The sequence below is a fragment of the Schistosoma mansoni genome, assembly GCF_000237925.1.
Source record: "Schistosoma mansoni, WGS project CABG00000000 data, supercontig 0206, strain Puerto Rico, whole genome shotgun sequence".
NCBI classification, from domain to species: domain Eukaryota; kingdom Metazoa; phylum Platyhelminthes; class Trematoda; order Strigeidida; family Schistosomatidae; genus Schistosoma; species Schistosoma mansoni.
In genome coordinates, this window is record NW_017386078.1 from 402,629 (window position 1) to 416,682 (window position 14,054).

The 14,054-nt window shown below is 33.9% G+C and overlaps 1 protein-coding gene across 1 annotated transcript; it reads left to right on the forward strand.

Moving 5' to 3' along the window:
• Nucleotides 1-1,436: 1,436 nt before the first annotated feature.
• On the forward strand, nt 1,437-13,814 carry Smp_094890 (hypothetical protein; the record flags this gene model as incomplete). The annotated part of the gene is made up of 7 exons (XM_018793154.1): nt 1,437-1,811; nt 4,615-5,249; nt 5,394-6,165; nt 7,261-7,755; nt 9,410-9,629; nt 11,723-11,922; nt 13,465-13,814. The coding sequence occupies 7 exons, from the start codon at nt 1,437-1,439 to the stop codon at nt 13,492-13,494; spliced, it is 2,727 nt and encodes a 908-aa protein (XP_018647184.1). The 3' UTR covers nt 13,495-13,814.
• Nucleotides 13,815-14,054: the final 240 nt, after the last annotated feature.

Genomic DNA, 14,054 nt, shown 5'->3' on the forward strand with positions numbered 1-14,054 from the left:
CAGGATGCAGTTCCTCGGGTTCAGTGGATTTGCCTATGTCAAGCTTATTTAGCAGACCAAAGACATCGAGTTCTTTAACGGTCACGCTGTCCAGTGTTTGTGTGGGGGGATTTTCATGGACTGATGAGAAGGGTGTTTTTACGGTATATATATTGCTAAAGTATTTAGAAAATACTTGAGCTTTGCCAAAGTCGTCCTCTGCTAGTGATGAGGCAGTACTGTCTCCCCATACTGAAGGGACATTTTTTCTTTTTCTCCTTTGGTTTATATACGAATACAAGCGTTTAGGGCATTCTATGGATTCCTTAACGATTTTCTCTTCGTACAGCTTTCTAGACTTACGGAAGGTCGAGGCACAGGTATTCCGAGCTTTTTGATACTGAGATTTTGCCTCGTCAGTCCCCAGTAACGTAGATCTATCCCCTATTTTCCTTCTTTTACGGAGAAGGACGCGAACCTCCCTACTGAACCACGGTGGGGAGTTTCTCGGCTTCTTAGGTGTAGTCCAAGGGATGTGGGGGGCGGTAACTGTTAAGTATAAGTTCCGGAATACGTCCCAAACCGTTTCGATTGAGGACTCTGGGTATATCATCCAATTTACTGATGATGCTGAGTGCATGATGTCTGGTATGTTTGCTTTTCAGACGTTAGGTTGAGCTGAGGCGTGCTCGTGATCTATAGTTATATGGAAGTCAAGGGTTTAAACTTCATGATTAATTTTGCCTAGGGGTGGCATGTAATCCAGGCTTGCAACGTTATCCTCATAGTGAGTCAATATAAGATCTAGTAATGATGATGCAGAGCCCGGGTCGTACCTAGTTGCTTCTTTCACATGTTGCACTAGAGCACATGTGATAACCGCATCAACAAGTTCTTGTTCGAAGGAATTATCTGACTATTCATTTCTCAGATTTCCCCAGTCCACCATGGGTGCATTAAAGTCCCCTATGATTAGACATCGACCACTTCGTGACCGAGTGTTGAGACTGCTTAGCAGGACCTCATTTACCTCACAGCTTGGACTGCGATAGATCAAACCAAGCAACAGCCCTTCTCCCTTGCATTTCAAGCGGCAACTAACTAATCCATACGTCCCACTCTCATGGGATACACTGTCGATAATAGTGAATGGAATAGCATTCCTAATGAATAGAGCTACTCCTACTCCTTTATAAATCTATGTAGTTGATGATTTGTGTATGAAGTTTTTGCAGTTTCAAGTTATTCAGCCACTGTCCTTGTAGTGTTTTTAGCAAGCATTTTAATGTACTCTTCACAGGGGCTCGCAAATCAAATATTTTTCACTCTCAAGGTTACCCGCCAAGCATTCGTTGCTTCCGGGAATCTGGAAGATGGTGACTTGAATCTCATCTTTAGCCGATTAATATTGTAGTTTCGTTCTAAATTGTTGCGGAATACTATATGATTTTCATATTATGGATCGATTTGTTCGCAAAATAAATAGCAGCCCTAAGTCTAAACGGAAAACACTCGTACAAACTGAAGACAACTTTGGTGTCCCGTTAAAAGTCCTGCTTGATAGAGATTCTACAAAACCAGTGCCTCGAATAGTTAAAAATATTTGCGATTATTTGCTTCACTATGGGCTCAATTCACAGGGAATTTTTCGCATTAATGGGAGTGCTAAGTTAATTGACGGGTTCAAAACTACATTCCAGATATCGGCAGCCGACGATCTATGTTCATTGGAAAATGTTGATATTTATGCTTTGGCAGGTGTTTTAAAGTTATTTCTTCGTGAACTTCCTGATGGACTTGTTCCGGAAAAACTTGGACTTAAGTGTATAAAGGTGACATATTTTACTTAACATATCTCATATCTCTAGTACTTTCGGTTTGTATTATAATAAAGTGGTTTTTGATCTTACCGGTGAAGCTGTCCCACATATAAGCTTCGTTCGACAGACTGATCTAAACTAACGATAAGAGTATCGATACATCTTATAACGTTTTAGATTTTTTCGATCATTTAGTAATTTGTGTTTCGACAGTTTTTCCTTGATATCACATCATAAGTTTTCTGGCCATGTTATTTTGAGGAGCAGTAAGAGAGTCTTGTATTATTGCACTCGTCGGTCCATGGAAATACCACATTGTACAACTTAAATATTTTTTTTTACCTCTTTCCACTTTGTAGCTGTGCTTTGCAATTGCCTTACAATAGAATAATCTACCAACTAGCTGTCATGAATGCACTCTATAGCTTTATATGCAGTGTAGAAGACCGCAAAGACCGAGACTATATTAGTTTCAAGTCTTTCATATCAAGGATGAAATATTTGACTGTGTACTGTGTTCATTAAGAAGATTAAGGACAAATTTTAGAAAATACGAAAACCACTGAGGGATTATCACTTTCATTAAAAATCCAACAATTTAAAACCACCGTAACAAAATAGCTCATATATGGCACTACTCATAGTTCAATAATTGATGGTGGACTATGAGAAACAGACTTCGTTGACTGAAGTAATATTACCTTAGATCTACCTTACCACCACATTTTAACTCCGATTTGTAATATTATCTTGTCATATTAATTTCTGGCATTGTTTCATGTGGTGGATTAGGAATTCACAATATTTTTTGGTCTGACTCCAGTCATTCTTACAGTCATGTCCCTAAATATTGAAACAAATTTAGGTTACTTTAGGTAAAACAAAAATTTAGTCTTTACATTCGAAATAAAACCCTACTAAATTATAGAAAATTGTCCAAATCCATCGCTTTTTACCAACTTTTATTGTTTCCAGGTTGCGAAAGAATATTCAAGTGACTTAAGTGTGTACATACTTAAACTACAAACTGTACTATTTACACTGGCGCATGAAAATTACGAGCTCTTAAAATATTTGTGTAAGTTTTTGAGCAAGATTGCAGAAAACGAACCTGTCAACTAAATGTCGCGCAATAGTTTAGGAATTATTTTCGGTCCTTGTGTGTTTCGTTGCAGTTTGGAGTTTTCAGGCAAGTTTTCATTTTAAATAATACTTCATCATTCGTAGAAACATCATTTGTGTCAACGTATATATATATATATATATATATATATATATATATATGTATATATATATATATAGTTAATATTTGTATATGCTGTAGATTTACTAGTATAACCAAACCGTGGTGTACGTGCTTAATGAAGATTGGATGAGATTAATGAACCATTTTGCATGAGTAAACTGTCGTACACTTAATCGGTGGAGAAGTAAAAGTAGGATTTAAGCAGTTGAAGAGGAAAATGCACACAAATAAAATAGTGGATCATTCAGTATTTAACACAAAATGACCAGTGAATGCTGACGTTCCTTGGTATTGCGTAGTGTGATCTTAATACATAATTGGATTATCCTAATTGATGTAGTTATGCAGCCCCAAAATGGGATTTATCACATTTATTCTAACTAGCTGATTTGGATAGCTGTATTATTTAAATCATTTATGGCATGTCACTTGTCAGCTAAAATGACAAAAAGAGGTAGTTAGATGACCTTTATTTCATCCCAAACTGTCTGCCGTTTCAAAGAAACATCTTGTCGAAATCTTTGTAGAGTGGTCCCTAGTCACGCAACTATACAAGAAACGTTAGTGTGTGGTGTGGGATACTATATCTGACGTCAGCTTAGTCTTTTAGAGACTTGCGAATTATCGCGGTCCATCTCTGTAAAAATTTATGATATTCTGGTCTGTGGATTAAAGATAACTGAAATAGACCCTATTTAGTTAATTTTTTACTAGCTGTTACAAAATGTCTTGATTATACTGTTGGGGATATCTCAATTTACCTGTAACTTTGATTTGTGAAGCCCATGCCATTCCTAATAACGGCCCACAGATATTTTTTGAAGATCAAAGAATTTTACTTTCCTAACATAAAGTGCCTAGTAATCTTGGACTCAAAGATATAGGCGGCAGAAAATAAAAGAGCAATACTACGAAGAAATAAAGAAAATTCATAAAAACACAACCAGCATTAACTTCGTTTAGTTTCAAGGTGCATTATAATTTTTATGGGAATATACTGGACCACTATAACAACACTCTTACTGGCTGCTACTGTGATTAAGCTCCGATAACACCTCCACCCACTGAGTTGCATATTCTTCAGGACTCCATATGATTCAATAACTCTAAGTCTTGTCGAACAGTTCCAACTATCTATCTATCTATCTATCTATCTATATATATATATATATATATATATATATATATATATATATATGGAAATTAATGTTTGATTAGTCTGAGGGAACGTCTATGTTTCTCCGAATAACGGATCTCAGTAACTACTGCTAACCACCATCATAATTTTACGTTTATACTGGTGATTAGTTTTAGTTATTTATAAAGTGAGCATAATGACCTGTTACTCTTTTTAAGTTGTGACACCTTAAAACCTGTTATGTCTATGTGTTTTTGTTTCATTCTATAGGTATTATTTTATTGAATATAATGTAAATTGACCTAATAATTGAATTATAATAAAGAATCTATCATTCTTGTAATAGTTTGATTGATAATAAAATGAATATGAGGTAATACATTCACTGTAAATGTCGTTTTTACAAACTATTGTTTTCAATTAACTTTAAGGTTCTAAAGAATCAGGGCTTGACAAATTACATAATGACCTCACTAATCCAATACCATGATGCCATATTTGTTCATCACCCTAAGACTGACTTCTTCGTGTTGGACCATCTGTTTAAACTACCGGAAATCGTCTCTAACTCGGCTTTACCGATTCTTGAAGATCGCATCCAGCCATCAAGCGAAATATCAACGAGTTCCAGCCAAAATAATAGTCCAGGAATTACTAGTAGCCTACAGGAAAACACATTCTCACATTTTGTGGAAGCTCTGCCCCTGGCTTCTAAAAATACACTTAAACCTGGACCAGATAACTATGTGTGGATGTCACATGACCATTCTTCTAGTGAGCCAAAGATTCCCCGAACAAATCCTGGTCACAGTATACCAGATTCAATGTGTGGTGTTACAGTTGACAGTAATCTCTCTAGTGTCAGTTCTCCATTTCAAAACAACGTCTCATCTCGCCAATACAAAGAATTTCTTATTAGTCCATCAGCTTCACCAACACCCATCCCAATCACTTTCGAAGTTTCTAGTACCCCAACTTTTGTGAGTAGAAGCAATTCAGTTTCCTATAATGAAGAAGAGAATGCTGAAGAAGTTTCAGACTCAGGTCCAGAAGCGCTTTACACAAAGTAAGCCATTGGTAATTAGAATATGGTTCGGAATTTTTAGAGATTTCTACCAAATTACTTGGTTTACTAGGATTCCGGTAATATCTTATGTGTTCTATGACCATAATATCCATTAATCCTTGTGGTTCTTATCTTTTTACTCAGGACATCAGAACAACTTGCCTTGGATATCACAAATATTATTTCGTCCATAGCTACATCCCGTTCTTTAGAGGCACTGAGCTTCGAAACACAACTTGATGATTGTTTTACTATTTCAACTCATATGTCAAATTGTAATAAGAAGCCCAACCTTGTTGAAGAGAACCCAAGAGAAAAGTTACGTGTTTCCAGTATGTTATCAAGATCGTCAAACAAAGCTTCAACAGGTGACAGTTTATTCAATAAAGTGATTCGTTTCGCTCACGTCACTGACGATCCCAATAAAATAAAAAGAACTTTCAGTCATCGCAAACATACAATCAAAGAATCAAGTGTCTATCCAATCAGTACTTGGAATTCCATGCCTTCTGTGGAAAATAAGACCGTACAAACTCCGCCTCAGTTTACGGATTCTTGTGTGTCAGTTTATGGTCAAGATCTTTGTAGTCAGTCCCAACAACATAACAACGTTGTATCAAATACTTTGGAATATAATGGGTATCGGTTTCCGAATACTAAAAATACTTACCGACTTATAAATTTGCAGAAGGATGATTTTAATGAAGCTAGAGTACAAGATACAGCAAATTCAACGCATACGTCTACTCCTATGCCAGTTAGCACAAGTCATTCATACATGAAAATGCCGGCTGCTAACAATGAGTTTGCCGATTTGGTTGGTAATAAGCAACCATCTCCAGTTGTAAAGAATATTTTGACTCAGGCGATAAACCAATGTTCCGATACTCATGTTTTGTCCTTCTCTGTGAAGCAGGTTAGTTTAATAATGTTTAAATATGTAACTATGAATATCCCGCTCTACATAAATGAAAGCAGTGTTCTGTATCTGATACTTTCATTTCAGTGTTATCTACATTTGAATTTTGTTCAAAAGTGTTTTCCTAATGTGTAACTATTACGTAACTTTTCTGAAATATTATCAGAGTTAGCAAATTGTATTGATTTAACAAAGAAATTACCTAAAATTAGTATTTTTGGGGTTATAGTTGAACAGAGTAGTGGAATTAACCAATTACATCCTGTATTTTAAACGCTACTGTGAATCTGAATAGGATTTTATTTTACTCATCTTCAGGCAACCTGAAAGAAATTATTAGACTTTCGTCTCCAAATATCTTAATTGAGTATTACCTCTTAGTTTTTACCAAGTATTTCAGTATTTAATTTTATTGACTAACTGACGGTCATATAAACGTGCTGTATAAATACTCTCACTTTGTGTTTTGATTTTTCGTCAGTATTAGATCTGAAATTCTCATTTTGTACTTTCTTCTACGTACTTTGCGTTGCCTTAAGTATATTATTCAACATGATCAGTCGTTAATACATCTTGAGGCATTTATAGTTTTCCAACGGCAGTTCACCCTATTCATGAGCCTTCCGTTTTAGTGATATACTTTCGAAACATTCTCGTTAGCACATGCAGTCACAATATGGATTTGTTAATTATCTATTCTCTTCTTTTTTCAAAATACCATCATACTTGGGTTCCATCGTTATTTAGGTAAGAGGTAGGAACTGTTGGCCATCACAGTTTTGAACCCCATTAATGGTATGAGTTTTATGAAAATTGCGAATCGACAATCACAATATTCATACTAGGGGGTTGAAGGTCGTCAGGAGAAAACAGGGTTTTTATCTAATAATCAATCATTGTACAATATTCATGGTGACTATTTCTTTTGTCATCCTTAATTAACTAACTATCCGAGATATTATCCTTCTAATATTTATATACCACTAATCTATATGTTTCAATGATAAATTAACGCAAAATTATATTTTTCACAGTAGCTCAAAATTTCCGTTTTGCCATCACATTCTTGTTTTTTCTTTATGTTCCTTCTAGGAATTAGATTATCCCAGCCACTCCAGCAGCTTTCCTTATTCAATAAATGAAATGGATTGTACAGTTTCTGCAAAAAGAAATCCAGTATCAAGTTTTGTTAAGCCGATATCTACTGTATTTCGCCAATTAGAAATACCACTTTGTGTATTTGGTCATTCTCACCCTAACCAAGATCACGCAGATGGTCCTAATACTGAAATTGAAAATAAGCAAAATAAGTCTTTCGAATTTGGAACTCTTCAATATGACACTACGCATCAACCAAATAAATACACTCATAGTACACCGACTAGTCCGATATTGTCTAATCATACCGCTTCAATTACTCTGAGATCAAAGTCAAATTCTGTTTGTTCAGTAACCGTTAAACCAATTCATTCCTTTATTCATAAACCTAAAGATCGTGGATCATGCCCTCCTAATTTATTATCGCTTTCTTCAAAGGCAAACAATGAACACTTAAATGAATCTGCTCTAAACTCCGGGAAGCTTTCTGTAAGCTCTAAAATATTTTAGTAACTTACAGAGAAAAAATTTGTAACTTTTGATTGGAAACCTGGAGGCTCTGAACGGCCGTTCCGTCATAGTATGAAACTCAGCAGTACTACTCATCAACGATTCTTCTAGTGAGAAGTCGTGACCAGTAGAGTCCAATACTTGTCGCGTGTGAGACAGACAATGGATGAAGGGTTGCGCAAGATCATGGGTCGATTGAAGTTAGATATTAACACCATCGAATGCCGGCTCAGTGGTCTAGAGGTTAAGCATTCGTGCTCCATACCGAAGGTACTGGGTTCGGGTCCTGCATGAGGGATCGTAGTTGTGCACTGTTGAAGAGTCCCATACTAGGATGTAACGGCCATCCAGTGCTTTCAGGTTCCCATTGGTGGTCTATCTTAGATTGACTCGTGAATTCAACTGTTATTATGTATATATCTCCCCTAAGTCTTGAAGAATAATTCCAACACCGTTGACTATTTGATCTATCTATCTACCAATAGTCTTTTTTATTGCCTAATGTAGCAGAGTTTATGAAGAATGGAACTGTGTGACTTACAGTATTGTATCTTAATTTATGGACACAAATATTGTAGTATTCTCAATTTTATTTCTTTTCTGAGGACCATGCATCTAACAGATCAAATTAAGAATAATGACGAATAACCCCATTTAAACTTTTTATCTGAATTTTCTGTAGTACAGAATTACATCACTGTTTGGTGATACATTATTTCCTAAGAAATTTTGGTATTTACATTATATTAGAGATAGCACTAACCACTAAGTAATTGTCTGTTGGTTTTTACCGTACAAAAAATTATTCTTGTTCATAGGCATTTGGTGCTAGATAATGTGACTGATAGCCTGTATCTCAGATAAAACTATTCACTTTCATTTAATTCGAAATCTTTGGTATATTATAATAATACTTATTTTTATGTACTCTTTTTCCAGTTTATTTGTGTTTCCTCGCTGTTATGTTGAAAAGTTACAAAAATTACATTTAAATATAAGAATGTGTGTGTATTAGGTAAAAGTTTCCCATTGTGCATTAAAACTTTGTATACTTAGTTTGATCATATGATAGCCTGTTTGTAGCAGATACTGTCCAACTCTCATCCAAACAGCACTACTCTCTGATTCGTAAAACAGCTTTCAAGAAGTAGTAGGTGGTCAACTTGTAATTTGTACGCATAAAAGTGAAGAGAGAGACTGTTAAATAATGTGTTAACAGTTAAAGGTTGTTTGATATTTGAAGTCTTGAAATGTTACATCTAATTTTCCGAACTATGTGAACACGTCTTCCCAGAACATTTTCAGTCGACTAAATATGCATGCAACTTTATTTTATTAAGTCCATTCACAAAATTCTATCCTTTCAAGTTTATGATAGATTTTTATAATCATTTACTTATCGGATTATCCTAATAACTATGAGAATGTGAAAGATAAAAGTATGGATAAATGATAGCTTTTTAATCAATGAATTGTAACATTTCTGTCATTAATCGAAATTGTATGTTTAGACTCAGCTTTACACAAACAAGAAAATATTGCACCATATTTTACTTATCCTCATTTATTCTTTTTAACAAAATGTAGTCTTGTTTTTTTTCTAAACCAAAAAAACTTATTTTTGATTATTTAGTCTCCTGAAAGAAATCAAGTGATTACAAAGCAGAGGATAAAACAACAGGATTCAGTTTCTGATCGATCCCCAATATCAAATCAAAATGAGGAAGATACCAGATCTCATAGAGTTCAATTAAATAAATTAGATTATTTTGTAAAATCAGCAAAATATTCTAGTTACATCTCTGATAGTACACAACAATTCAAAAGGACCTTGAATACAATGGGATTAGGATGTTTGTTAAATTTATCGACTAAAACCTACAGTGAACCGAATTTATTGTGTTTCAAAAACCAATTGCCACAAAGGACAAAACTGAAATACAGTTCGTTACAGCATTTAGCCATAGTAAGTTATGTTAAATCTGATATTTTTACTACTAATATTTGTTACATTTATTCCAAAGTAACCGAATTTTCCCTTGATTTCACTTAGTTTACAATATTGATAATAAGGTCGGTAAATATTTAGACCCTATCTTCATTTTCGATAAAAACCCAATTACTTAACAAGAACAAGTTTTATCAAAGATCCATCTTAAAATACTTTAACATAAGTATCTCTTTAAATAACGTATTCACTTTCCTACATAATATTGACATCATAAATCCCTTTATCCCTTGCTGAATACCGTTAGAATTTTCAGAGTTTTAACGCATATGATAAAGAGGATCACTGAACACTGACCCACTATTCTCTTCATGGTGAATTAATTGAGGTTATTTGACCCGTAGATATCTAATCACATAACTATCGTTTTCGTCAGAGTTAAAAGCCAAGATATCTGTGGCTCACTGAAAATTATCATTTGCTTTTTAGCCTCTCTCTCTCTCTCTATATATATATATATATATATATATATATGCCCAAGGCCGAGGACAAAATTGCATTTGGTTGTTGGGTTGTACTCAATCAACTAGCGTGAGACGTAAATCTTTAATAAACAGGTGTAAAACCTCTTCTCTATTTTTCACTTGGACCGTAACTACGTTTTCCTAAGACGTAGCAGATATTAACATCCAAACATTTTGGAGTTGTAATTATAGCCGTCTGTTTTCGACCCTGAAATTTAGTGCAAATGTAAAATCGCCTAACTTAAAGGCTTTTTCTGTTTGGATATTTCGGAACGCAACTGTTAAGTGGCTTGATGTAATTTATAATTAAGAAAGGAGTAGCTTAGTGAAATAATGATCAGTAGAGAAGTAAAACATCTGGATAAATTTTCAACATAATTTATGTGAAGGATGTAAGACTACCCAGGTATACTGTTTGAAACAGTTAATCGACTAAAGAAACAGTCTGAAAACTTTCATCTAATTTGCAATGACTGATGAAGTTGATGTTTATATTGTAGTCATAGCCAGTTTACTTACTTACTTACTTACGCCTGTTACCCTTCGTGGAGGTGCATAGGCCGCCCACCAGTATTCTCTATCAAACCCTGTCCTGGACAATCCTTTCCAGTTGTTATTCATAGCCAGTGACAAGAGATAATTAACCTGTATTCGTTTGTTAAAAATCCTGGAGCCTATGTTCATCATTCTTTCGGCATCGCAACTTTGATATTTGAATGTCATATATATTCATTAATTCATGTATCATAATTTATCGTTTCTTTTTTGTAAAGAACACTTTCTAGATTTAGTGAATAGAACTTTCATATATGAAGCTGATAATGATTATCTGTAGAAAAAAGGATAACGAAAGTTATTTATATATGGTATTATCATGATATTTAGAGATAATGCTTATTGCTGTTTAGGTTTATTCATTTTTTTATTTATTATATCAAGCAACTTCTGTGGTTTTATACTTCCAGCATTCATTGTTCGTGTAGTTCTTTTTTAATTTATGCAAGATGATGTCAAACAATAAACACATGTAAATAATAATATAATTAGTAGTATTATATATGATCTCATATTACCATATAAATTATCTTCTAAATGTATATATACGATAAGAATGTTTATTCAGCTGTTTACAATTTACCAGTATAGAAGTATTCAATTATTTGCATGAAACATTCTTATCTTGTTACTTGATCTTCTATTTTGATTGTTTCCTTTACTTCTTGTCTTATTACAATATTGTAGGATGAATTATCGAGCATAAAAGCATTACCTACATTCAAATTGATTAATAAAGAAAAATTAAATAATGTTCCGGTAAAAATATCTAAAAATTTATTATTTTCTAATAAAGAAGAATCAAATACTTCAGTTATTTCAGTCATTAGACGAGTAAATTCATTTTCATCAAACGGTCATACATCTTCAATAAAATATCATTCTTTCTTAAGAAAATATTCATCACTATTGTTGAAAGATTTAAGAGATTTCAATGAAAATTCTAAAAATCATAGTGTTGGTGATAAAGATGATAAAGCTGGCGATGTAGTATTGGAACAATCAAATTCATCACTCATATCTATTGAAACATTCTATGAACTTTTATGCGCTGCATTATCTAAACAACGTCAATATTGTAATCGTCCTGAACGACTAAGTGAAATGAATTGGGATCAAGTAAGTAATTTAATAAATAATGGAATCATATATCCTCGTTGAATTCGGTATGTTGGATAAGTGTTTGACGTTGTGCTTTTTCTATCATTTCAAGATTTTTTTTAACAATTATTTGACAGAAGTATTTTATTATTTGCGTCACGGACTGACTTTATTCAAACAACTGGTGAAAACCAGGAAGTACTGGACAGCTGTTTCATCCTAGTACGTAGCTCCCCATCAGTGAGCATCCAATATCCTACAGGGGGCGGAACCCGAGGCCTTCAAGATTTATAATATAATGGACCTTTAGACCACTGGATCGGCATCCAGTAGTTAATGTAGCTAACTCCAATAATTTATGGATATTGCACAACAATCTACCATCCATTTGTGGATTCATGGGTTGAATCATATGATAGTAATATCTTCCCAAATATTATTCTTAAAACAACTTTTTCAGAAGAATAACAATAGATCTAAATAATTCATTCCCATCATTGTTAATATAACATTTTCTAGTTTTTCAGTTGATTAACTGAATCACAAATTCTGATAAAAGCCAGAAAACAGAACAAATTTGCTATCTCATTTGTTCTTGTTTAGATCAAATTGATCAACTAAACCGATTTTATAAGGTTTTTACGAACTATATGTTATAATGTCAATACCGTTTACAATTAGTGTTAAAGAAGTCTTGTTTACAACAAGGTTTAAACCAAAAGTTTAACTTAGACATCCTACTTTTTAACACTTATCAACTACTTTGGAGAATACTAAAGTTCTCTTTCACGTTTTTCACTATTTTAGTCAGTTGGAATAATACTTACTAAGATGTTTCACGACTAATTTACATTAGGCCAAGTTATACACCTAAACCAATTCTTTTCTGATAATCAATATCACTTGAAATTTCAACCTATTCTTTATAATGACTTCAACATATAAATATTATCAGAAGGGGGTTTTGTGGAGATTTTAGTAATTTTATATAGTTGAGATCATTAGTCAATTGAGGCTAAACCACCATGAAAAACCTGGAAGCACTGGATGGCCGTTTCGTCCTATTGTGGGACTCCTCAACAGTGCGCGTTCCTAGAGTTCTAGTGAGAAGGACTAACGAGCGGAGTTCAACCAGGTCTGTTGGGAGATATCAACTCACTGAAGACATTGGTGAATGGTTGCTCGATTTCGTAGATTGGTTGAAGTTAGACATTAACACCGTTGGATACCAGCCGGCTCGGTGGTTTGTCGGTTAAGTGCTCTGGCGCGAGACTGGTAGGTCCTGGTTTCGAATCTCGAGAGGCGGGATCGTGGATGCGCACTGCTGAGGAGTCCCACAATAGGACGAAGCAGCCGCCCAGTGTTTCCAGGTTTTCCATGGTGGTCTAGCTTCATTTGACTCATGATCTCAACTATATAATATAAATATTATTCAATCTTAACTATTGTCATGTTAAACATGTTGTTTCCTCTTCCTGTTTCTTATTTTATTTCAAACTAAACTTCGTTGATTACGGTATGTAAAACTTTTTACTAACAATATCACTCATGTGGATTTAGGCCCTTTTTTCAACTATTGAAAAGCCTTGAAATATAACTAGTTCATATTTTTTTGTAAATTTTGTTCTTCTCACTTCGTTTAAATATCATTCTTTTCGGTTGTCTGTGTTAACTGATATCTGATTGACATGGTGATAATCGGTTTTATTTTATTTTGGTGTAAACTTTGAGAATTTATTCTTTTATTGTAGTGTACTGTTCTTACTAGTATTTTTTACTTTGTTAGGATTAATTTGGTTGTACTTTTAAAATATAAACATGATTTCTAAGAGCACTTTTATTTATTTGTATTTATCATAATTGCTAGCAGAAATACTACACTTTTTGTTGCCTAACATGGTATTGAAAATATGTTCACCTTTTAAAAACCGCTGAAATGTATGCTTTCTCTTTTGAATATTTCAGATTGAACAAGAGAAATATGATATTCAAAAAAGTCTTTTATATTTTGAAGGTCTTTATGGACGACCAAAAACTCCTAGATCGAAACGAATCATGAAACCTATATATGAGCGGTATCGTCAGGTTAAACGTCTTATTTCTTCTCGATATGGGATCTGTAGTGAATTCCCATTTGGAATGAATTTGTC